The following is a 25,344-nucleotide window of genomic DNA, read 5'->3' as shown; positions in this document are numbered from 1 at the left end:
GTGAGAAAATTTAAGTTGAAAAAAAACTATTTTTAGGTGTTACCAATTGAAGTATTTTTTTTAAGTTAATCCAACTTTTACTTACATTGTAAACAATTTTTTAAATCAATTTTTATCAGATTTTCTTTAGTTGATGAAGCAAAAATATTTTAGGTGTTTACATTAGGTGTTACCAATGAAAGGTTTTTTTTTTGGAGAAAATTTAAGTTGATTAAACTTACATTTTTAAATGGTACCAATTTAAGTAATTTTTTAAGTTATATGTCAAATTTTCTCACAAAATAGGTTGAATTGACTTACAAAACAATGTTGTTTTAACTTGATGCATTTTTTTTTACAGTGATGTAGTGTGTTTTGGGCATCATTCCAGTAGAATTTAATAGTGTTTGGCTCCCATCTTCCAGATAACATTCCACCAATAGACCATCATAGTTTCTATTAAAATTAATACAATTCCCATTATAACTATTCAATGCATTTTAATTTTGGTGATTGTTTATTTCAGCAGGTAGGGGTCTACATTGCACACTTCGAGAGAGAGGGACGGATGAAGGGAGAAGGGAAAAGAGCGCGCGCGAGAGAGAGAGCGAGAGCGCGAGAGAAAACGGTTTACCCAAAGCATCTTGATCTGCCGTCGCAAGGTGAGCGGCTGTTTAACTTTCAGTTTTTAACTACGAGATTTACGTTTCTCAGTCGAGTGTGTACAATATTTGATCCCTTTATCTAATTTGTTTTAAACATTCTCAGCAAATTATTTAATATACCCGTATGACATTTGCTTTTGAAGCGTTGTAACACTTTATGACAACAGAAAACATCGCACAAGTTTTATATTCGGTTTTTTTAGTTGTTCGTTAAATGATTAAATGACCTTTAGGATTCTGATTGACTCTGAGGGATTTGTTGTTTCAATTGTCTTATATATATATTTGAGTGTTTTTGTGTATTTTGTATTTGCATGTACTGTATGTGTGGTTGTACCGCTGCCACCCTTAGCCAGGACACTCTTAAAAAAAATAGATTTTTATCTCAATGAGTCTTTTCCTGGTTAAATAAAGGTAAAATTGTTAAAACCGTAAACGTAAGTTAGTTAAAACTCAAGAAAGTCACTAGGATGTGGACGATATTTCTATCAAACTGTTTAATTCTGTTTTAGGTCGCTTTTGCGTAAATTATTTGCCTTAGTAATTCGAGTACGTAAGAAAGCTTTTTTACTTTCAGTTTTACTTCACAAAAAACTAGTTCGCGTGCTGTTGGCAACGAACTCAAATGCTTTTAGTGTTTGCTGTTTTATCGCTTTTGTAAATCACTTCAACTGCAGCAAACATTCCCAGCAAACATGGAACGCAGGGGCGTAGGAATGAGTTTAACATTGGGGGGGACACATATCGGAAACCTGACAGATCCGTTAATGATTTGAACAGAAATATGTCATACACTGCAAAACATTCACCGACATACTTTATTCTACTAAAATGATATAATTAACGTGTTCACTTTTAATCATGTTCAAACTTTCCTTTCATGATCAACAATCTAAAATCACCTCACCCTTCATATAACACCTACCTGGAGCTCAGTGCTAGCTCTCCCTGCATTACCCTCACCAGTGTCACCACTGTTAGTTTCCAGCTGAACTTCATCTTATCTCTAATATGAAAGTAGTGGAAATGGACAAGGTATAGAAAAATTCTGATGGGAATGTCATGAACAAGCAAAAAACACACAGACAGACTAACTCATCATGTTCTTTTACAATCATCATCCTAAATACTGTTTTTAGTGTCAAATCGCTTTTCTCCATTACATTACTGGAAAGTCTGCCATATTTTCGCCAGCCTTTGTTGGCTAGTAAGGTTAATAGTAACAACGTTTACCTAGCAAGAGTGTAGCGTTACTAGTTAAATGTTGAATCACAACATCAGCTTAAAATCACAACGTGGCAATTTTAACATGATAAATTATCTATATGGTATTTTGAGCTAAAACTTCACATATGTTCTCTGGGGACACAAAAGATTTTACATTTGAAATCTTAAAAAAGTCTTGTGAACTGTACACTTTATGTAAATAGGTGAGACCAATAGCATTTTAAGGAGAGATGTTTTAAACTGCTTTAAAATTGTCAGTTTGCATATTTTAAATGCCATTTTTAATCTCTAAAATATACTTCAGTATTTACTTCAGTAAATACACTTTCAGTGCATGTTTATATTTTATTTTCTTCTGATTAATAGTAAGCTACCACTTTTTTTGCTATTAATGCAATATTGAAGTCTCATGTGGCATATATTTCCAACTGTCACTATAAAATACAGGACCAAAGGTGGGCTACAGCAGCAGTGCAAGTATGGTTTTGTGTGAATATACATTGTATTGTTTTAAGCCATTTGTCAAAATGATAGTTAATCTCCTAATTTATAACTTTTATGCCTACAACATATGGTAGGTTTATTAATAGTTTGTTAATTTACAGCTTTACTTTTTACACAGTCCTTTAATTGAACCATTCCCTTTACTATATGTCTAAAACAAACTTGTGACTCCTGCACTAAGGGTTAAAAAAACGTTATCCCCTTCATGTTAATTTTTGTGACAAACTAAAAAAACATCTTACATAGATTTTGCTATTTAAAACACACGTACAGGCTGTGACTCACGCACGAAAATGTCCAAGCAAAGTTGGAAATGCTTTTGGGGCATCACCCCTGTAATTTACACTCGACGGGACGGGGTCTGTGATTGGATGACAGGTGTCGGTGATCATTATCATGTGCCGTGATCAGCAGCACTTCTGCTTATGCTGCGGGTTCGACTTCGGGCAGCGGTGCTGGAACCGACAGGCGGATGACATCAAAGTACCGTAAAAGCATTTCGATAGCAGTCTCCTCGTATGTTTTCTTGAATCGCTCTCACAGGATTTTGATGTCATCTGCCTCTAGGTTCTTGTGACGCCACATGAAGTTTAACAAACATGTACCAGTCACTGATTAGATCAGCGTATCAGTTAAAAAACGGGACGCGAGTGGTCATGTAACGGGACAAATCCCTAGGCATACAGTGCAAAGACACCAATTTTACAAGCTTAACACACTACAGTCTGAAAACCCGGAGCGAAGTGATTACAGAATGCTTACAGTGAAGAGAAGAACATGCTTTTGCTCCACTCCAGGCTTTGATCAAATCCCGCTTAGCAAGGGGAATACACGTCGTCTTTATGAAAAGTGAATTTAAAAATTTTGCAATTGACGAAGAACTCCATGGCTTACGTTAGACATAAAATATAATTATCCTCCTGGACAAAATTTATACCAACTAACATTTCCTTTCTTTCTTTTCTTCCCCAGTAGAAAGAAATAATTTAAACTGAACTGCTGCTGTCTCTTCATATTAACCTCAGACGACCTGTCGCCAGCTTCAGACCCCACTAGCCGTTGAGGGGGTGGGGCGGGCCGGTGAAAAGACGCTGTGTTGCGCTTTCAAAATAAAAGCATGCGAGTTAAAGATTTTAAAATCAAATATTTTTCAAATAATTTTTGGGGTGGACAAATGAAACTGTCTCCAATATTGGAGGGGACACGTCCCCCCCGTCCCCCCCGGTTCCTACGCCCTTGATGGAACGTAACATTCCCATAGTAATGGGGACGAGACCGCCTATGCAGAGTCTGAGTCCGTTGGTTTTCAAATACAGTCGAGTCCGAGTCAAGACAAGTAGGTGTAACTGCAGGCTGGAGCAATGGGCGTGCCACAGAGGGTGACATTTTTTCGGGAATCCCGCAGGTCACAGCATTGAGACAGGACAGGAAAAAATGTTTTGGGCGGGACCGGGAATCGTAATAAAACTATGATACCCAACTTATAATATTGTGATAGCAACATTTAACGAACGTTTTTCATCTCGGTCCATGACTATAATTTGCATTTGAACATTTATATTGATGCATATTGTTACTATTTCTCATCATGATGGGTTTTGAGAAAGGTGTGCTACATTGCTAAATATTCAAGTGCTTAAACAATTTGTTCCATCTTTTTAGAGATGGCGTGGAGAGCCTTAGCAGCATTGACCATGGTGTTTTGTATTGGCTCATCTTGCTGCGATGATAGTTGGAAACAGTACTCCTCTGCTGACACCATCAACAATGTCGTTCAGGACCCTAACACCGGCCGAATCTACCTGGGCGCTGTAAATGCCATCTACCAGCTGAACTCTGACTTGGGTCTCGAGAGCACGGCCGTGACCGGCCCTAAGAACGACAACCCGCGTTGCACTCCTCCAATAACTGCACAGTGCACCGATGCAAAGTCAACAAACAACATCAACAAGCTCTTGTTGGTCAACTCTCCAAACAGCACCTTGGTCGTGTGCGGTAGCCTGTTTAGAGGCATCTGCTCCCTGGTGAACCTGAACAGCGTGGAGAAGTCGGTGTACTACAGCGACACCAAAGCAGAGAAGACGCATGTGGCCAGCACAGAAGAGACTGTCGCTGTGGTTGGAGTTATTTCTTATTTCATAGACTCTAACACTAACCTAAGTGTGTTTCTGGTGGGGAAGGGCTACGGTGGCTCAGACAGCTCAAAGCTTGTCAGCACTCGCTTGTTGCAGGAGCATGGGGACATGGACGTCTTCGAGAACATGATTGAGGCGTCCACCGTGCAGGCAAGCCCTTTCGCTCAACGTTACGTCCATGACTTCCGTCATGCTTTCAAGGATAACGGCTACATATACTTCCTGTTCTCACGGACCCCGGGCACAAGCGACAGCAGGAATATCACGTTTTTGGCACGCCTGTGCGAGAACGACCATATGTATTATTCGTACACAGAGCTTCAACTCAACTGCTCCAGCAACATCAATGGACAGGAAAACACGTACAACAAGGTCCAAGCAGCATACCTGGCCACCCCTGGAGCGGTTATGGCTCACGATATTAAGCTTTCAGAATCAAACGATAAGGTTTTGTTTGTGGTGTTAAGCGCTGATGAGGACAGCAGCCGTTCGGCGTTGTGCATGTACCCGCTCAGCACCATCAACGCAAGGCTCAAGGAAGTGATAGAGTCCTGCTACATAGGAGAAGCTGGGGAGGATGGGAAACCAAAGACGGTTTATTCACCATACGTCTCTAAACCAGAGGCCATCTGTAATATCAAAAGAACGGTGAGTTGGATTTTTTATCTCTTGTTGTTGTGTGGTCTTATAATTCTGTCTTCACTTGTTATCTGCTGCTTCGAAAGATGCATTTTCATACTTTGTTGCATGGTTTGTGTTTTGGCTTTGCAGCTAGAGATGGTGCAGAATTATAAATGCGGAGCAGAGTTCCTTCCCTCACCACTAGCCAGTAAACCAGAATACGCCTTAGCTGTCAAACCCATCTACACCAAAAAAGACATGCTGACGGCTGTGGCTGTGGCAGTAGAGAACGATCACACAGTGGCCTTTTTGGGAACCAGTGGGGGAGATGTATTAAAGGTGAGAACTTATCATTTAGCATTATGATTAATATTCATTTAGACATGTGAGTTTTGTACCTTGCTGTGGTGTGGCTTAATTGTTTAGACATCAGGGCCGGTTGCACCAGCTGGACATAGAAAAGTTGGGCGTCTGGCTTGGGTACATCCAGCTTTATGAAAAATATTAACACCTGTTACACCATCTGAAACTAGGACAGGGTGCAGCTACTCTCAACATAGATGATGCGTGTCGCCAAATTATGCGTTTAACCGTAGTGATAGATGAGACGTCATGTTCGCTACTAGGGATGGGCACGAGTAATTAATTGATTGAGACATCGACAATCAATCACGAAAACGATAACCCTGTGAGTTTATTTATTTTTTATTCATTTTTTGGCTATGGCAGCATTTGGATATCTGGTTAGCGTTACAAGCGCCTGTGGTAGTAAAGACTGGGTGCGTGTTTGATGTCAACGTAAGCTGCGCTGGCGGTAATATTACTTAGAGTGCGTCATATAGAGATTGGTTAAGTTTGTGTTTATTAACCCTTTAGTTTCACTTCATCACAGTTTCTTCAAAATTAAGTTTTATTTGAGTTTTTTTATTAAAAAAAAATATTTTTACATTGGCGCGTAAAATGACGCCCATTTGAATGCTTCGCCCCCAATTTAATTTATTTCAGTGGAAGCTTGCCGATTTGCGGCGACAGTGACCGTTGGTGATAGGACGTCGGCATGAACTGTTAAAATTTATGCAAATGATGAGCAACATTTGTGAGCGACAACCAATGAGAGTGAGTTCACGTCATCCGTCTTTCGTAATTTACTGAGGATGGTTACTCGTTTGTTTATAGTTGTTACAAGGACTATCAGAATTAGGTGCGCCTCCTGATGACCCCATTGAATGAGACTAGTAACACACAGTGACGAAGTCGCTGGTGGTGTGCAGGCATACTAACTGAATACTGAGTTTTAATTAAAATCAAATTAAAGTTCTCTGTATTTGTAAATATCAAAGTATGTATGATAATTTATTGATGTAATCTCTGATCGCTCTTTTACGCCTTGCATCGCCTGTGCATTAGACGCACACAAGTGAAGCGAAGGCTTTATTTTTTACGCCTACCATTGACAACATCTAAGATTTAGGTCGTGTGCTACAAATGGTGCGAAAGGTTTAAATTCTATGTATTTAAAGAGTATTTTAAGTCTACCGAGTAACCGAGTTTATGTCCAGCTGGTGCAACCGGTCCCAGGGCTGCTAGTTCAAACACCAAAAAGGCCTTTTTAACATCTTAACCCTTGAATTTGCCAAATTGAATGAATGTACTGTAAATGATCCCTATGCTCTACTCTTTCATTCTGCAGGTGCATCTGCAGTACCCTCCCAGCCTTAACTCCTATAACAGGATTTCAGGAGAACACGCCGATAGTGGGGTGAACAAAAACCTGTTTTTTGATTCAAGTTTTTATCATCTGTACATGACCGCTGGCAAAAAGGTTCGTACATGTTTTATAAGCATATACTCAACACGCCTTTTCACTGGTCTAACTGTCCTTAAAGCAAAATTCCAGCCAAATATCAAAGTTACTCCATGATTTACTCACCCTCAAGCAATCTGAGATGCATATATATGTCCATCATCTTTCAAACACATTTAGAGTTATTTTGTTCTTGCTTTTCTAAGCTTTATAATGGTAGAAAACAGGGTTCAGGGAACAACTTCCGATTTTAAAGCCCAATAAAGTGCATTCATCCATCATAGAGGTAATCTACATGGCTCCAAGGGGTTAATAAAGGTCTTCTGCGGGTAACTGATGCGATATTGTAAGAAAAATATCTATATTTTAAACCAGGGGTTTCCAAACTTCTTGTGAGCGAGGGCTAACACAATTGGTTAAACAATCTGGAGAGCTACATTTTTTAAATAGTCTACTCAGTCTACTTGTTGATTTTATTTTATTTTAATTGTTGATATGTTTTATCATTGCTTAAAATGTTAGCATACATAAAAGAAGCCAAGCTAATATAAAATATATGTAATAAATAAATATTAAAATTGAGACCATCAATTGAATGTGTTTTTGCGGGTAACTCACACTCTCCGGGTGGGCAATCTGGTGCCCTTGGGCACCGTGTTGGAGACCACTTTTTTAAACTTTATAAACTATGGGCCAGATTTACTAACAGCTTGCATCAGCGCAAACCATTATTTTGTCATTAGATAACAACCGTCAGGATTTATTTTTGTATAATCGCGTGAATTCAAGATGGTGTTGTTACCAGATGCTAGTTATTACAGTTTATAACGTTTGAAATATGGATATTTTTCTTATAAAAATCACATCGATTAGCCACAGAAGCCCTTTAAACCCCCAAAAAGTGCATTCATCCCTCACAGAGGTAATCCACAAGGTCCAATGGGTTAAAAAGTTAAAAGATATTCCCTGATCCCTGTTTTCTACCATTATAAAGCTTAGAAAAGCAAGAACATTTACTAAAATAAAGAAATCTGAAAGATAATGGTAGATTTGATATTTGGCTGGAGTAAGCTGACGCTCCTAAAAATCCTGGGTTATTTTCAACCCTACGTTGGGTCAATAAGGGTGAACCCAGCTGTTGGGTTAAAGTAACCCAGACATTTTTTTTACCCAATAATGAATTAAAACTACACAGCATTTTAGGTTGAAACAACCCAGCATAGTTTAAATTACAACCCAACAGGTTGGGTTCTTCCCCTTTTGACCCAACGGTTGAAAATAATCTAGAATTATCTATCTATTTTTTAAGAGTGTACTGTTGATAAGCTTTTTGTAAATTTCTGAATTTACTTCCCTAGTTTATTGACCTTTGGTTGTCAACAGTCTTTCCTATTCTGTAAGCACCTTCAGTCAGGGGCATCAATTGTTTTGAATCTTAAACTAAATAAATGAACACATGTGAGTGTTTTGTTTTAACCTTTTGTAGATCACAAAAGTGCCGGTGCAGGCTTGTGAACAGAAGAAAGATTGTCAATCATGCGTGTCCCAGCGTGATCCGTACTGCGGCTGGTGTGTGTTGGAGGGCCGGTGAGTCTGTCAAAACTCTTTTTGAACTGATAGTCAAACAAACTGAGCATGAAAAATCACTCATGGTGGTTCTGAGAGCTTGTGTCCACTGGCAGCGGCAAGCAACCATGTGACGTTTGACATGGGAACTAGAGGCTGAAATTTTTTCGGGAATCCCGCGGGTCACTATTAATCACAGGATTGGGACGGGACCGGGAATCGTAATAAAACTATGATACCCAACTTTATACACGAATATACAGTTTCTATAAATAAACTCTGGTTATATATTGTCTGCGTGCGTGCCTGTGTGTGTGTGTGTGTGTGTGTGTGTGTGTGTTTGCATGGATGATTAACAGGAAATTTAAACTGGCTTTCAGTTCAGTAAAGTAACATAAACTGTGCTATGCTGTTATCTGTACTGTTTTTTTACTGTAACTGACAGATTCCGGTAAAAAAACAACAACACAGGAGTGGGAGGGAATGGAAGGGAATAGGAGTCATTCTTCTGGGCTCGGGACGGGATTGGATGTTTTTTCGTGGGATAGGGACGGGACAGAATTTTTTTGTGGAAGTGAGACGGGAGAGGTTTGAAAATCCACTCCCATGTCACCATCTAATGGGAACCTATAATAAATTCAAGTTTGATGGTGTTATATTGTAATATACAGCAATATGCAGGTCTGTATTATAGCTAAATATATTCTGTTGACCTTGGGCTCGGATCAGTATGTTTGATGCATGCATGTTACATGGCACACTATAGTCTTCATTATTTCATAGATATCAGTGTGTAGTCCAGTTAAAGTGGGCTTAAGAGAATGCATGAAGTGAAGCTTATTTGTTCCTTTATCATTTCCCACAGATGCACCAGGAAGAAAGACTGTAGCAGAGGAACAGAAAGGAACGCATGGCTGTGGAGTCCGAAGCAAACTTGTGTGACCGTTCAGGCCTTTGTTCCTCCCAACATCAGCCGCAAGAAAACAGATGGCACAAAGGTACCAGAACACAAACAGACACATATACTGTACACTATGTGATGCTTTCTGCAGTTATTTCAAGTCCTAACCTCTTAAGGATTACCTTAACTCAGGATTGATATTTTGCTGGCTGTAACGGATCCACACTGGAATCTAATCCCTTTTTAATAAGCTGAAATGATAAAGTTTCTAAACAAGGCATCTTAAACTGTAATATCAAACCACATGAAGAGAGTACTGCTTATGCATAGCTAATGTGTCTTAAAAGCGACTTAAGTGGTTTATTAAGGACTTTCAACTATGCTTTAATTAACTTCCTGGATCAGATGTAATAAATAAATGCAACTCTAAAGGAATATTGATTTTAACAAACAAGTCTGCATTCATGGAAGTACCAGGGGATTTTAAATCTTTAAAGTCCCACAGTAGTCAAGAATTTTGTCAATTTAAACTCAGATGTAAAAGTTTTACTTGTTTTCTTCATGCTTTAAAACAGCTTGAATGTAACTCTACACCCTTGCCTCATTTTGCATGTGCAAATCTATGAATATGCTAATTAGGTCATGCCTCTACTTAACAGCACAGCTCCGACCAAAGATATGAATATGCAAATTAGTCCCCAACCCGAAATGACCCTGATCACTAATTACCTGAACCCGATGTGCATATATATATTTTTTTTTTAAGAAAGACCTGACCCGAGACAAAGCCGAGAAAATTGGACTTGAGTCCGGCCCAACCCAGTGGCAATGTTTTTATCCCGAATATAAACTCGACGTGTATGCAGTCTGCAGCCCCACACGCATCAGTCAGACAGCAAAAACCCTGTTGGGCTCGCATCAAATTTGGCCTGCTGCTCCATTTATTTTCCTTTAAGTAATTTAAAATTAATGTGTTTTTGCTGAACGGACCAGAGTCCCTGAACTATCTTGCGTGTGTGCATCGAGCCCTTTTCCAACCCCTTCTCTGTTTGTTCAGGGCGCTTGCGACATCGTGTGGCTGGCAGTAGTACATATACAGGTATATTTTCATTGAGACAGACCTGTCAATCAATTTTATATGCACATTTTAGTGGTTACCTTAGTGTTGTCATCAGACAACAAATGAAAATAAATGGAGCAGCGGGCCAAATTGGTTATGAGGCCACCAGCAATTCTTACTGTCTGACTGGTTAGGGCGGGTTGCACACACATTTACATGCGAGTCCAGTTGGGTAAAAAAATTGGCACTGTGTCAGGTTGGACTCAGATCTAATTTTTTCAGATTTGTCTTGAGTCAAGTCATTCTTTTAAAAATATATTCATGCACTTCGGGTTCGGGTAAAAAGTGATTTGAGTCATTGAAGGTCAGGTACATTTCTTTGGACCCGCGAAGACCTCTAAATCAAACTGTGGGAAGGGAACCCTGATATTCTAAAACATTTGTACCTTTTAAGGTTTCCTAAATCTATTTCTTAAAACTTTTCTAAAACAGGTTAAGATATACGTTCCCTCCCTCCCAAGCATCTCTGGTTCAGATACACTGGAGTGTGTGTTTGGTTATTTCATAAGCCCAGCTACTGTGGAGGGAAGTAATGTCAGCTGCGCTCTCCCGACCTCTTATTCCATATCACCCACACCTGACATGCAAGGTAAGAGCGAATCTCTTCCTCTGGTTGTTATTTAGCTTTCATAATCACATCCTGTCAAACTGCCCTCTCGCTGTTTCTGGGGTCCCTGAACAAACAGATGGTGTTGTCTCACAGCTGATGTCTCGCATGAATAATTTAGTGCTGCTTTGTGTTTGTAAAATTTGTGATTTTTAATTTGGAGTCTGATCAGCTGAAACACCTTCTAAAATCTAATTTTTTTCCTTAAATTAAAATCTTAAAACGCATAAGTAACATTTTTATTTTACCATGTTGTATATTACTGGTATTTGAACTAATGAACTTGATGTTACACACATCATGCCCTACAAATTTAATTTCACAATTGTCTGAATTACTAAATACTGTGCTTAATTCAATCTGTAAATTGTGATTTCCTTTCCCATGTGTAGATTTTGTGGCAGTGCCGGTGAAAATTAAGGTGAATAGCCACATCGAAGTGGCCTCCAGTGCGTTTCACTTCTACGACTGTGCAGCTGTGGTTAAGAGTGCAAAGAATACACCGTGAGTATCAGCAAAGTCTCGCCGGGGGAGTCACGCAACTCTGCGGAAATGTTTGTAATGCCTCTGGGCAGACTAAATTCCTATCAACTTGAATGGGAAAGAAAGATATTGCCAAAATCACAATTAAACAACATTTCTGGCCAGAATTTAAACTTTACAACTGTACCAAAATTTTGTTTCTTTAGCTATAAGTGTAGTCCCGTTTATACCCATATGCGAGGGTCCGCGTACAGTTCCCTCATTTCCGCACCGCTGGATTTTTGTAACTGCGCATACTTTGTACGCTTAGGTTGCGCATGCACGTACAGGAGAGAATGTAGTATGTAGACCAGGAGAAGCATAGCATTTTGTTGCAGTGTCGAACGTCTTTGTACATGTCCAAATCAAATAAACTTTGCAAGGCTGCGCATTCGACCATGCCTCCTATATTCCGGGTTTTGAGCTCAAACTGCGCTAAAACACCTTATTTTGAGGTTGTTTCAGCTATTGGCAAGTGCATAAAGCAATTCTGTACAGAGCCCCTTCCCCAGAGAATCGTCTAGAAGGTGGGACCTCCGTCACCAAAGTGGCCATATTGAGCGTTGCCTTCTCCCCTATTCATAGTAATAGCAGTGCTATTATCCAGTATCTTTGGTATCAAATCCTCCCAACCAACAGGTGGTGCTCTTTTAAACACAAATGCGTTCTGATATGCACTCCACCATGGATGTTGTTTTAGGAACTACAGTGCTTTTCCTTATAACTGACTTACTAACTAACTAGTCAACGTGCCTTTAATCTTTCCTTCTGATTGATTGATTGATGGACTGTTTGTTCTGCAGTTGCATAGCTTGTGTAACCAGTCAATGGGACTGCCAGTGGAACATTCAGGAACACTCATGTAGTGATAAAAATGATGCTGCTGAGGGATCCCATATCATCAAACATCTGGAGGTAAGAGCGATCTTGACATACGACATTGATCGTTTTTGCATCTGAACCATTCATTAGATCTGAACGCTTCATTCGATGATTTTTTTGTGGTTCTCGCAGGTCGGTATGTGTCCGCAGTTTGAGCTCCCAGATCCTCTTCTCATTCCCGTTGGCTATAAAACCCCCATCAAATTTCAGGGCAAAAACCTGGATTTTTATTTGGTAAAATGCTTATATTTCGCACCTCACATGTGTAGACGTTGCATTTCCTAAATTTCCTGGAGTGAATATTCTTTATTACTCTCCCTTGATCTCAGGGCAAAACCTTACAGATCGGCACTGAGCTCATGAAACATGTGGGCGAGGTGATCGTGGAGGCTGACGGTTCAAAGTACAGTTTTGTAGGGTATCAGGTGAGTACGCAACAATCATTTACCTTTTGTTTTATGCCTCTTTCTTCATTCAAACATTGATTTGTTTTTGGCACTTTGAGCTATAGCCAATATGACATTGATGGCTTTTGAAGTGCACATGTGTAGGGGTGTGTGTGGGTGTAGCAAACAAACGGCGATCTGGTTTCGAAAAGACATCATGTTGGCAGGGGAGAATTAGAGCCACGGCAAACTGATGTGCACGTCTAAATCCATGTACTCGTATAATGAGACTTTCTGCTGTTTTGTGACAGTTTGACTACGACAAAGAGCCAGAGGTGAACGTGACATTCTACGTAAAGGATAAAGACACAGAGAGGATGATTGACAGCACCCTTACAGGTATACTTCTGTTCATTATTGTACATAAGAGGTGCACAAATCCAGCACTGGGAAAATGGCTTTGAAACCGTAGCTTGCCAAGCTTTTGCAAAATCTGAGAAAATTTATTTGGCACACAAACAAAGAATGCATTTAAAGGTCCCATGGTATCAAAATGTGTTTTTTGTGGCTTTCAGCCCATGTTTATAATGGATGCTATTTTTATGTTGGTTATAATAGAGGCTACTCGTAAAGTTTTTTTTCAAGATCCTGACCTGTTCTACTGTAAACACACACATATTATTAATATAATTTATTAGATGGCACTCTAAGATACTTTATTCTGATTGGCCAGTCTTGACACTACAAGGTATGACATTTCGAGATAACAACCGCTTAAAACTAATAAGGTAATCCGGATGCTACAAATCATTTTGACAGGTACAGTTTAATATTACACAAAAAAAATAAAGTAAACAGGTTTTTCTTGCAAAAGGTCTGCATTCGTTAAAAATATTTAATGTTCCTAACCTTACTTATGATGTAAATAGCTTTGTAATAAGCGGGATAATGTACAGGCAGCCGGTTGTTATTGCGAAATAAGCCCCTGATCACACTGTCTGGGCTTATTTCTATGATATCAACCTGATGCTATAGATTATCCCTTACTTAATTCATCTATTAATTTTGTGTGAAATTTTTGTAATGAATCTACTTATATCATTTCATAATTTTAGCTTTTTGCTCCAAATTTTAATTCATCTTAAAAAAGTTATCTCATCTTTTTTGAGTTAACTAATATTTTTAAGTTGAATTAACAAAAAATTTTAAGGCAACCAGGTAACTTACTTTTTAAGTTAAACCAACAAATCTTTTTACAGTGTAATGGGGCGTCCCCCCAAACGAGAATTCAACGATTTGCGCAAGTAGATTACATTCAGACATAGCGGATGACGCGAATTGGGCGGCCCGATTGCCGTGAAAACCCACGCTATTCGCCTCAATTCTCAATTCTGCGAGTAAGGAACGCTGTGCTTTCGTTTGGTGTGTACACAGCATTATTCTACTTGCTACCAACTAGTATGGCATATAGTAAATCATGTTTTATCTTTATACACAAAAACAGACTCAAATTAATCATTTCTGAGCTATGTTGTGTGTTTTAGTAATGCTGATGATTTTCTTCTCTTTTTGTACACAGTGGTGCTGTACAACTGTTCAGTTCACCGTGAGGACTGCAGTCTGTGTAAGAACGCCGAGAAGAAGTATAACTGCGTGTGGTGTGACAACACAAAATCCTGCATCTATAGAGACCTGTGCAAACAGAAACTTACTCAATGCCCTGCACCGACAATTACAGATGTGAGGACCATGAAACTTTACTTCTTTCCTGACAATCACTCATGTTAAAACCTAACATAAACATCTTGTATGATTCATAAAAATTAGTGTTGGATCATTATGAAACTTAATACAACCTTCAAGCCAAAGATGAAACGCATTCAAGAATATCTCATCTGTGCGACGTCTCCCATGACAAATGTTCCCATGCATAATTCTCCTGCCTAGGCCTGATAGTATTCTGTTATTTGTCATCTTGCAAATTATTTTTTTTCCAAAGCAACGGCATAGGTCACATGTGATGTCAGTTAACTGACTGACTAGTTAAGTGATTGAGCGGATGAGTTAACTTCAGGAGATACTTAGGTTGCAGTTTCAATTTGTTGAAACTATACAAAGAAATTAAAAGAAGAAACATTTGATTTGGAATTGAAAAGCTCAGATGCAAAAGCTGCTAAATGCCACCTCCATCAAAATCGAGATGATGATATTAACCAGCACATTAATATCTCAGCACATACAGTATTATACGTTCATCAAAACTTTAGCTTCAAATCTGCTTAATCCCGGCCTCAGGATGTTCAAAAATACCGTTTGTTGGCACAGTCGGTTAAACACCACGTCAAATTTTCAGCAAAGTCCTCAAGTGCATGGAAGATGAATTTGGACAACTGTGGAGAAGATGTAAGCTTACGTCGTTTGTAAGTACTTAGACCTGAATAAAACCTGAATGTGGCAGCCATGTGCAACACAGTGCCCCCTAATGTGTGGTTCAGTTTTATTTTTACATTATGAATTCTGACTTTCATCATTTGCAATGTTTATAGTAGCATCTTTAGTGATTTTGCAACTGTTTATTATGGCTTGTCCAAATAAGTGGATTTATTTAAAGTGGAGATTTAGAGGGTTTTGCAGCGAAAGACAGTCAAATTAGTTAAACTCCAATTGGAACTTAAAGGGATAGTTTTGAACACAAAAGAAGATATTATGATATATGATTGTAAGCACACAGCAGATAGTGACCATTGACTTCCGTAGTAGGAAAAACAAATACAATGGATTTTAATGGGTACCATCAACTGGGTGCTTACCATCTTTATCAAAATACCTTCTTCATCATTTATCACAATACTTCCGTAATATTTGTTTTACGGGGTGACGAAAAACGAAAACGAAAGTGCTTGCTTTTGGTGTGTACACAGCATTATGCTACTTTCTACCAACTACTATTGCATATTGCATACTTAACTGCGTAAGTTAACTGGTGATTTTTGTTGTTTGAGCAACCTGCTAGCTAGGTTTCACGTGCCTGTTGATTTGATATAATTGTTGAGCGCTCTTGCTCACGTCAGTTATGTGCATTTACATGTTACAGTAGTTACACTCCTTTAAGATAATGTAATTAATAGTGCAAAATAATCAGTTTTTACAATCTTCTCACTATCTATTATCGTTCACCAGACTTCTACAAATCTGCTTTCAGTTTGCGTTTATTAACCCTTTAGTTGCACTTCGTCACGCAGCTATTTTCGTTAGAGGTACGGTATCTGTTAACATTTTGTTCATTAATAATCTAGTATGTGTTAATTTTCTGTCATAGTTTGTTCAAAATTAAGTTTTATTTGAGTGTTTTAAATAAAAATATTTTAATTTTCATCATGACGCGTACATTGCCACACCAACCACCACAAAACTTGTTTGGTAGTTTGTAGCTTCTTATAAGTGCCTAAATTGGAAGACACCAGAAACCGGTAGACTTACTTTCTTTACTCGTAGATTTACTTTCTTTACTTGTTTCTCCCTGATTAAAATTTTCAGTTTCTCAAAGACAAACAAGCTCAGATGTGTCAATAAAGGGAGAGATTAGAAGAGACAAGATGAGTCTCAAAGAATCCATTTTAAATTTTTAATTTCCAAGTGAATCACTGTAATAATCATTCATTGTTATAATGGCCATTTTAGAAATAACAAAAACACTTGAATAATACATTCATCCTATAAGTAACTAATAGTAGCACTACCCCAGAATCCATATATTTCAGTGGTGGTAGTTTATAATATTGTCTCTTCCCCACTGTCATTTTTTAAATATTGTAAAATTGCCATTCAACATATATCCGCTCAACCTAAAACATCTCACTGTTTGCCAAAAGCGTATAAAAATAGCTTTAACGCGGTCGCTTCAAAAATAATAAATGTTGCAGGGTGTCTCCCTAAACTTTCTCTATGCTTTTGTTTAAGATTATCCCACGGTACGGACCAATGGATGGCCAGATCTCAGTTACAATAAAGGGCTCCAACTTGGGCATCAAGCAGGAAGATATTAAAAGTATTACTGTGGCAAGCGTGCCATGTACCCATCAACCTGAGAGATACTCTGTGTCTACTAGGTAATACACTCTTGTTTCAACCCATAGTTGTGACAAATATGGACAAACCCAACAGTTGGGTCATAAATAACCCTATACCTTACTTGGGTCGCATTATCACAGTATATTAATCAGAAGCATGGGTCTCATCGGTCTCTCTCTTGTTGATTTTATTTTATTTTACTTGTTGATATGTTTCATCATTGTTTAAAATGTTAGCAAACATTAAAAAGCAAAGCTAAAATAAAAATAAGTAATGAATAAATATTAAAATTGAGGCTATTAATAGAATGTGCTTTGGTGGGCAACTCACAGACTCCTTGCGGGCAACTTAGTGCCCGTCAGAACCATGTTGGAGATCACTGTAGTGTATATTTGAAATGCATTTTGTACCAGAATATCTATTTGGGAATTATGTTTATCCTCACTTGTTTTTTTCTCACAGTGTTGTCTGTGAGATCGGGCCTTTCCCACCATCACTCCCTCACAGCCTGGAAGGGCCAGTGGAAGTGGAGGTTGATGGAGGACGACGGGGACTGTCTACTGTAAAGTTCACTTACAGGGTAACCTCTTTCTCTATGAGTATGCCTTTTTACAGTGGTTTCTTCAAAACGAGGGATTGTTTTTCTTTTATAAAACCTATTTTATTACTGCATAATGTAATCTTAATTGTTCATTTTATGCATTCGACAAAAATGCATTTCATGCATTATCAATAAACGTACAAACAATGATGAGAGTAAACATTTACAGAGACTTTTGCTCTGTCCTCCAGGATCCTGATCCCCTAGAGGTGACCCCTTCTAATGGGCCTCAAGCTGGAGGAACCCTCATCACCATTACAGGAGAAAATCTGGAGACGGCTAGCAAAGATGACATCAGCATCTTGGTCGGAGGAGAGCCTTGTGAAGTGTGAGGAACCGGCTTTCAGTAGATTTTTGGGAGAACTGAAGCAGATGGTATTTGTGTATTCATGACCACTTTTTGTGTTGCAGGGTTACATTTGGCCAGAATATTACCTGCAAGACGGGCCCATATAAAGGTCAAAAGATTCCATCGGAAAAGTTGACTGTCAGCGTGAAGTACGGCAAGGTGACCGTTAAAGAAGTTAAAAACGGATTCGAATACTCTGTCAATCCCAAAATTAAAGAGTATTTTCCACAGTCTAGTTTTGTTTGGTGAGTCCCATTTCAAGCTATTGAACGAATAGGCGATCATCGTATACAACACACGTATGCGTCACACGTCTATGCCGGTTTGTGTGTTCTTAGTGGAGGCCGTAACATCACTGTGAAGGGATCAGGATTTGGTCAGGTGCAGAGAGCCACCATGCAGGTGCTGCCCTCTTCTGACGATTCCCCCGTCACGCTGAGCAATGTTACGGTAGGAGAAGAGCACCTTATCTTTAAAGTTATCCTTTTATCTGAATAAATCACTTTTATTCTGTCATCAAATATTGAGAAATGTCAGCGCTTCCTTATTCTTCTTTTGATCGAGTTTTCTTAAGTTTCACTTCTTGTCATCATCTTAGTTTTTATCGGTGTGTGTGCTTAGACTACTAAAATGTGTTTTTAAATCCCACAGTTTGTTGAGGAGTTTAGCAGCAAGAACGAGACGATTCTGAAGTTCCTGTCTCCAAAAGTGCCAGAGGAATACATAGACCAGCCCTTAAAATTAATCATCAAGCTGGACAACCTGGAGGAGGACCTAACGAACTTCCTTTACCACCCTGATCCCACTTTTACTAAAGTGGTGGATAAAACCGTGACAGAAGGCAGCATCATCGATGTTAATGTAAATATTTCAAGTACAAAAGTTTGAGTTATCTATAAAGTTTTTATAATTTGTGGTAAAATTAAATGTGTGATATGTGACAATGTAAGTTTTTAAGTTGATTGTATGCATGCCTGGTTTTATTTCAGTCCTGTCAGAAAATCGCAGAGTTTTTTTTTGTGATTGTTGTGGGCAAAAATCCTTGAACTTGTGACATGTTCTCTTAAAAAATGCGATGGAATATGTGGGATATTTGTGCAATTTTATGCACTGAAATTGCGGGAACATGCAAAATATGGGGGAACTTGCAAAAACAGCGGGAACTTGGAAAAACTGGGGGAACTTGCAAAGACTGATTGTGCGTTAAATCATGCGATCGCATAATCGCGTTTTTCTGGAGGGACTGTTATTTAGTACATACAAAAACTACTTATGGATGTTACAAAGTTGTCTTTGTGTACTTTTTGGTTTGAGTAACTGCTTTATGCAAAAAACTTTCTGTCTGCTTTCTTTCAGGGTCATGGTTTCACCAGAGCCATGACTGCCCGAGAGGCCCAGGCGTACGTGGGCGACGAGCTTTGCGTAGTAACAATCTTGGAAAATGATAAGCTGTTCCTCACTTCCCCCTCCAGGCCTCCTAAATCCACCTCCTTGCCTTCTAAATCCACCCCCAGTCGCCATCGCAGAGACACCAGCTCAGAGGCCATGGATCTCCTGGTTAGAAAGCCTTTTATCATCTGCAACATTTTGCACAGACTTCAATTTTTTTTTTAAATAACGCTTCATGTCTTTTGCAGATAAAGTTTGGATACGGAGAGTGGACAGTGGGCTCTGTGCGCTTTGAGAGGAAGTACGAGGTTCCTCTGTACATCATAATTCCGGTTGTCCTCATTCCCATGGTGCTCTCCATTGCCATGTCAATGTATTGCTACAGGTAATTAAAGGGATAGTTCGGCCAAAAATGATATTAAACCCATGATTTACTCACCCCCGAGCTGTCTGAGTTGCATATGTCCATCGTTTTTCAGACAAACACATTTTCGGATATTTTATAAAATGTTTTAGATCTTTCAGTTGATTAAATGTAATGTTACGGGGTCCACCCATAGTCCACGACCTTCAGGTCCAAAAAAGTGCGTCCATCCTTCACAAATGAAATCCAAACGGCTCCAGAATGATAAACAAAGGTCTTCTGAGGGTAATCCGCGCGGTGTTGTTGTAGAAATATCCATATTTAAAACTTTATTAACGTAAATAACTACCTTCCGGTAGCGCCGCCATCTTAGTCGCCTCCGCATTCAGGAGAGAGTTTTAACGTAGTGTACGCACTTTTCTTAGTGACGTATGACAAATTCGGAGGGCGGGGGCACAGAGCAGCAGCAGAGTAGCCTCAGTAGGCTGCGTAAGCTCTCATCCTGAATGCAGACACGACTAAGATGGCGGCGCTACCGGAAGGTAGTTATTTACGTTAATAAAGTTTTAAATATGGATATTTCTACAACAACACCGCGCGGATTACCCTCAGAAGACCTTTATTTATCATCCTGGAGCCGTTTGGATTTAATTTGTGAACGCACTTTTTTTGGACTTGAAGGTCGTGGACTATGGGTGGACCCCGTAACATTACATTTAATCAACTGAAAGATCTAAAACATTTTATAAAATATCCAAAAATGTGTTTGTCTGAAAAACGATGGACATATGCAACTCGGACAGCTTGGGGGTGAGTAAATCATGCGTTTAATATCATTTTTGGCCGAACTATCCCTTTAAAAGAGCACCTATTATGGTAATAATTAGCACGTTATTTTAATATATGGTCTCCCATAGTACATAATATGTTATTAAAACTTTTAACCTTGGAGAAGGGCATGCCCATCTAACTTTCAATCGACCAATCAGAGCTGAGCAGGGGAGAGTTGTTTGTCCCCTTAACTGTAAGTTTAGCATCTTTTATTGCCTCTAGGCTCCTTTGCAAAACTTCAGTCATGATCATTAAATAAAGAAAATGAAATGTCCTACCTTCGTGCCATATCTATCAATGAAGTAGAAATTGGAATGTGAACAGTTTGATACCAAATATGAATGCTTTAAACTAGCAATAAGTTTTCATTAAGTTACATCATTCAGATGTGTGAATAACAACCTAAATCTCTACTTGTCATACTAGGAGATTTAGAGGAAAATTTAGTTATGATATCATAATGCAACCTTGAATCAGATCCAAAAGTCATGGCACGCCAGCCAGACGTTACAGTCCCCCCTGTCGTTGTCGAAATTCGGGTGTGAAAATCGGTGGCAATTGTCAGTTGAATCATGATGGTAGGACTGCAGATGGTTCGTTACTGCCCTCAGCATTGATGCATACAGACAGAGGATGTTGTCAGTGCCGCAAGGCCCATTATATCAGCTTGGGTACCTTGCTTTTTTTCAATCTGCTTGAGAGCAACAGGAGAGCCACTGTACACCTTTTTGTTGCACCACTTCAGCTAAGGTGTGTCCTATCTGTGTATGGATGCACAGCACAGTGTCAGCAGTTCCTGGATGGGCCAGCAGGTGCAAAGTGCTTGAAGGGTACTCGAGCAGGTGCCTGTAGGTCGGTGTCACGGAAGAGCCCCCCTTTCCACAATCTCAGATAGCTGGGCATAAGTATAATACCAAAGCTTGTCTTTCACATTATGTTCCTCTCGTGGATATGCTGGCCATACTCTGCCTGTGGTCCTTCAGGACTCACTTGGAGCTGTTGCTGGGTGAAGCAAATGTTGTGGTCCAGCACCTGTTTAATCCATCAAGGTACTGGTGAGTGGTGTGGATGTGACAAGGTTGGCGTCTCTTGGTTGGCGTGGCAGGTGTCATATCAGTGTGCAAATTTAATTTAGTTAACAGCGCAAACACAATGGTTAGTCAGCTTGTGTCATGCTGATGACGAGCACCAGGGGGAGTTACGCTTCAAGCTTCCCGTTCACAGACATGTTTCACCTTCTTTCACCTTGTGTTAAAGTCTGCAGTAAGGTCTATTTGTTCTATGTACTGGTTCTAATGGAATATGGCCCAAAACACACTACAGTGTAGTGGTTTTAATGGTAAAAGCTAATGGTTCCTATTGGTATTTTAATGGAAACCATTCGAATTTTCTTTAATGGTTTTATTGTTTTTTTTTCAGCAGGAAACACTGAAGCGCATGAGATGGCATGCAATCACGTCATCCTTTGAAGGTCTCTCAAACTGTGTGGTAGGTCCTTTGCAATCGGGATTTCCTGTTTTTAAGTATTTTTTTGTGAATATATTGGAAATAAAAGTATTAATGCTTACAGTATGTCACTTGTGTTTTTTTTTTTGGCCTTGCAATGTATTTCCCCCTTTTAGACTTTGGGAATATAACCTTGTACTTTCCCTCTCCTGCTTTTGTTACTGCTTGGTAATACATTTTCATTGTAATGGATGGCTGCAAGGTACAACTTGTAAAAATATAAACAAGCAATACATTTATTGTAAATGTAAATACTTGTCAGGATCCTGCCAGATTCCTGTTTTGTATTTAGATCTAGTTCAGCATGGCAGGGTTCTGACAGTACAGTAGGTATGTTTACATGCAACCAAATAATCCGTTTGTAATCGTATTGATTGCTCATAAGTCTTCATGTAAACACCTTAATCAATACGATTGAGGACGATCGGATGCAAATTTGGATCGTATTGAAGGGGGTGGTGTACTTCGATCTGTGATCCGATCCGCAGGAGAAAAGTATGCATGTAAACGCGTGAATCACAGTATTTTCTCAATTGCATGCTAAAATACATTGTGCACAATGCGCAGAACATTCGTGCACGTGTTATATTAAACTCTTATATCACATGATTCTAATCACAGAAACACACAATAGTAAGGCAGTGGCATCACGCATTATTAAGGTAAGGTTACTGGGGTCACGCGATATACATTCTGCCGCGTTTATGTGTACTTTTAAAACATAAGGCTACTTAAAGCAATAAAATAGTGTTGTGCCTTTTAAAAAGTGTTTTCATCAACTAAAACTTCTTAAGAACAACTTTCTCCAACTCCGCTTTGACTTTAATCTAGAGATAAAGTGTGAACTCGACGAGAGATGCTGTCCGCAGCGAGGCGTTGCCAAGTCTTCTGCTTTTTCGAGTTTAGATTTGAACTTAGATTTGTTTTTCTGCCTGTTAAAAATGAAAGTATTTCGTTCATTAGTTATTGATATTTGGTCTGTGAATAGTCATTGGGATGCTTTTGGGTTAGTTTTGAATGTCCCTTTGGGATGGTTCTGATAAGCGAATCTGGCAACCCTGGCTGTGCGCTTGCGCAGATGTTCGGTTCGGATTCTATAGAATGTACATGTAAACAAGCATTTTAATCAGATTTCATTGCAATGTTTAGGGTGCATGTAAACTGTATCGTCGTAACATTTAATTGTATTACATTCAATCGGATGGACAAAATTTTGTGCATGTAAACACAGCTACTGTTTTATGTGGGAGATGCGTGGCTTTTGTATTGGTTAATTCTGATCACGCATTTCACAGGTCTCATCACTTTTTACCCACTCCCTTACTTGTCATTCATTTCAGCTGTGCCTCATTATTTTTTCCCTATTTAAAGTCCTTGTGTTTGGTGTCTTGTACTGGTCCTTTTTGTCCTGTTATTGTGAGTAGCCTGAAGTTTGTTTAGTTTATTTACACTCCAGTTGCTTGTTATTGTCTTTGTAGTTTAGTTTAGTCTAGTTAGTTCAGTCCTGTGTTAATCCTGTCTTTTGTTCAGTTTATTGTTTGCCCCATCGTGGGTTTTGTTTTCTTGTTTTATATTTAATAAAGTGTTTATTGTTCATCTACGTCTGCGCTTGGGTTCGTCTCTGAAAATCCTAACAAATACTACTTTATTTAACAAATTCGTTACGGTTCATGAAGCAGTCATTGTGAAAATGCCGTGAACATATAAACAACTTCTGACTGCCCTTATGAAAATTAACCATGGTTTTATTGTGGTAAAAGTGTGGTAACCATGGTTTTTTGGTGCATTGATTACTATCAGCAAAACCATGGTTTTACTACACTAACCATGGTTTAACTATGGTTTTTGAAAACCATGGTTGTCAAAACCATGGTTATTTTGTGGTTACCATGGTTTTACTACAGTAACCATGGTTTTTTGGTTTTAACTGTAGTAAAACCATGGTTAATTTTCGTAAGGGTGGATTGTGCCGGAACCATATTAAACATAAAGTCAAACCTTTTTTTAAACCCTAGTTAGTGAGTAATGTTGCTTTTAAGAGCATAAAAAATACCTGTAAAATTATAAAGCTCAAAGTTCACTGCCAGGTGATATATTTTCTTCAATAGAATTCCTTTTTCAAAGCCTACACCTATAATGGGTGGATATTCTAAAATAAACAATTAAAACCTTTATTAAATAAAAGTGTATTTATCAGAAAACATTTTTTCTTGTCACTGTTTTATGATAAGTTATGTTTTGTGTTAATAATATTCTTTTTATGTTGCGTATATTTATAAGGTTGATTAATTTGGTAAACTGTTGAATAGTTTAATATACATCAACGTGTCATATTTCTAAAATAAATTAATAATTTTTCTTATGTCATATTTCTTTTAATAAGTCAGAAACGTGCATGTGGGCGCGTGCAGCAGGTGACGCTAATTATGGGTCCTCCGAAGGTTAGACCGTCTCATTTCAGTTCTCTTCGCGAAATTCTGAGGCTTCCACCTTGAAAGACCGAGTGCTCACCTTTTAAGGTCGAATGCTCATAAGGTTGCAGCCCTTGAATTGGGACACAGCTCACGTCATTACAGCGCGAAAACAGCTGAATGCCTCTTCTTCTTCGTTGGATAACTCCTCTCCCGGGGCATCATGGGAAAGTGAAGTGTCCATCGATGCACACTGCAAAATCTAACTGGAAGTAGTAGGTCATCCGGGTACTTTTCGCATACTGTTTTTCCAATACTATGTATTTGGACATACTACTCGCCTCGCCTATTGCTTTTCGCGTACTATATAGTATGAAGTAGGCGGTTTCGGGTGCAGCAATAGAGTCGTGAGTCGTGGTTTTGAAGTCGTAATTCACGGGCTCAAAAACCTACCTGGAACGCAGCATTACTCTGCTAAGCGAAGCTGCTATCGAATCACAACACACTAAACAAACTACACAATCAGAACTCGATACGTATTTCTGAAGGAGGGACTTGTTACTTAATAGAACAAGGAACACATCAGCCTGGCTCTGTGAGGACGTATAAATTGTGTGGAAAAATACTGCATTTTTTAAACGTGAAACATGAACACATGTTATATTGCAAACTATAAACACAATCAAAGCTTTAAAATCACAGAAAGAACGGGAGCTTTAATCTTGGGTCAGACAAAGTATTAAACATATATATTAAGCTTAAAGAAACCACTTAATAGATATCGAAACATAATAATGCCTTCATGGAGGAAAGGCAAAAAGTGGACAGGTTTAATGTTTATAATGAAATTACAAGGCTTGTTTCTTTCTACATTTTTAATCAGTTTTTACTAGGCTAAACCAT

At 38.8% G+C, this 25,344-nt stretch overlaps 1 protein-coding gene across 4 annotated transcripts; it reads left to right on the top strand.

Annotated features, from left to right (window-relative positions):
- The first annotated feature begins 578 nt into the window (after positions 1-578).
- On the top strand, positions 579-23,626 carry LOC135779120 (plexin-B2-like). Of its 4 annotated transcripts, none has more exons than XM_065289790.2 (22): positions 579-641; positions 4,038-5,158; positions 5,282-5,470; positions 6,822-6,953; positions 8,422-8,522; positions 9,367-9,499; positions 10,955-11,111; positions 11,522-11,633; positions 12,455-12,566; positions 12,666-12,767; positions 12,863-12,958; positions 13,231-13,318; positions 14,499-14,659; positions 16,880-17,028; positions 17,453-17,570; positions 17,783-17,919; positions 18,003-18,185; positions 18,279-18,390; positions 18,592-18,801; positions 19,297-19,497; positions 19,578-19,630; positions 21,947-23,626. In XM_065289790.2, the coding sequence occupies exons 2-22, from the start codon at positions 4,040-4,042 to the stop codon at positions 21,954-21,956; spliced, it is 3,675 nt and encodes a 1,224-aa protein (XP_065145862.1). In that variant the 5' UTR covers positions 579-641; positions 4,038-4,039; the 3' UTR covers positions 21,957-23,626. The 4 variants fall into 4 exon arrangements, with proteins under 4 accessions (XP_065145862.1, XP_065145860.1, XP_065145859.1 ...); XM_065289788.2 differs by having other exon boundaries at positions 21,944-23,626; XM_065289787.2 differs by having other exon boundaries at positions 19,578-19,714.
- Positions 23,627-25,344: the final 1,718 nt, after the last annotated feature.

This window comes from Paramisgurnus dabryanus, chromosome 1 (assembly GCF_030506205.2).
Source record: "Paramisgurnus dabryanus chromosome 1, PD_genome_1.1, whole genome shotgun sequence".
Classification (NCBI taxonomy): Eukaryota; Metazoa; Chordata; class Actinopteri; order Cypriniformes; family Cobitidae; genus Paramisgurnus; species Paramisgurnus dabryanus.
The sequence above is the reverse complement of the archived record's forward strand: the minus strand, read 5'-3'. Positions and strand labels throughout refer to the sequence as shown.

What these genes read in the sequence shown, in the direction of transcription:
- LOC135779120 (XM_065289786.2), top strand. Translation starts at nt 4,040, where the DNA reads ATGGCGTGGAGAGCCTTAGCAGCATTGACCATGGTGTTTTGTATTGGC. An exon ending in AGAAAACAGATGGCACAAAG is followed by an intron (nt 9,500 to 10,954) that starts GTACCAGAACAC and finishes TTTCTAAAACAG; the next exon opens with GTTAAGATATACGTTCCCTC. An exon ending in ATATCATCAAACATCTGGAG is followed by an intron (nt 12,567 to 12,665) that starts GTAAGAGCGATC and finishes TGGTTCTCGCAG; the next exon opens with GTCGGTATGTGTCCGCAGTT.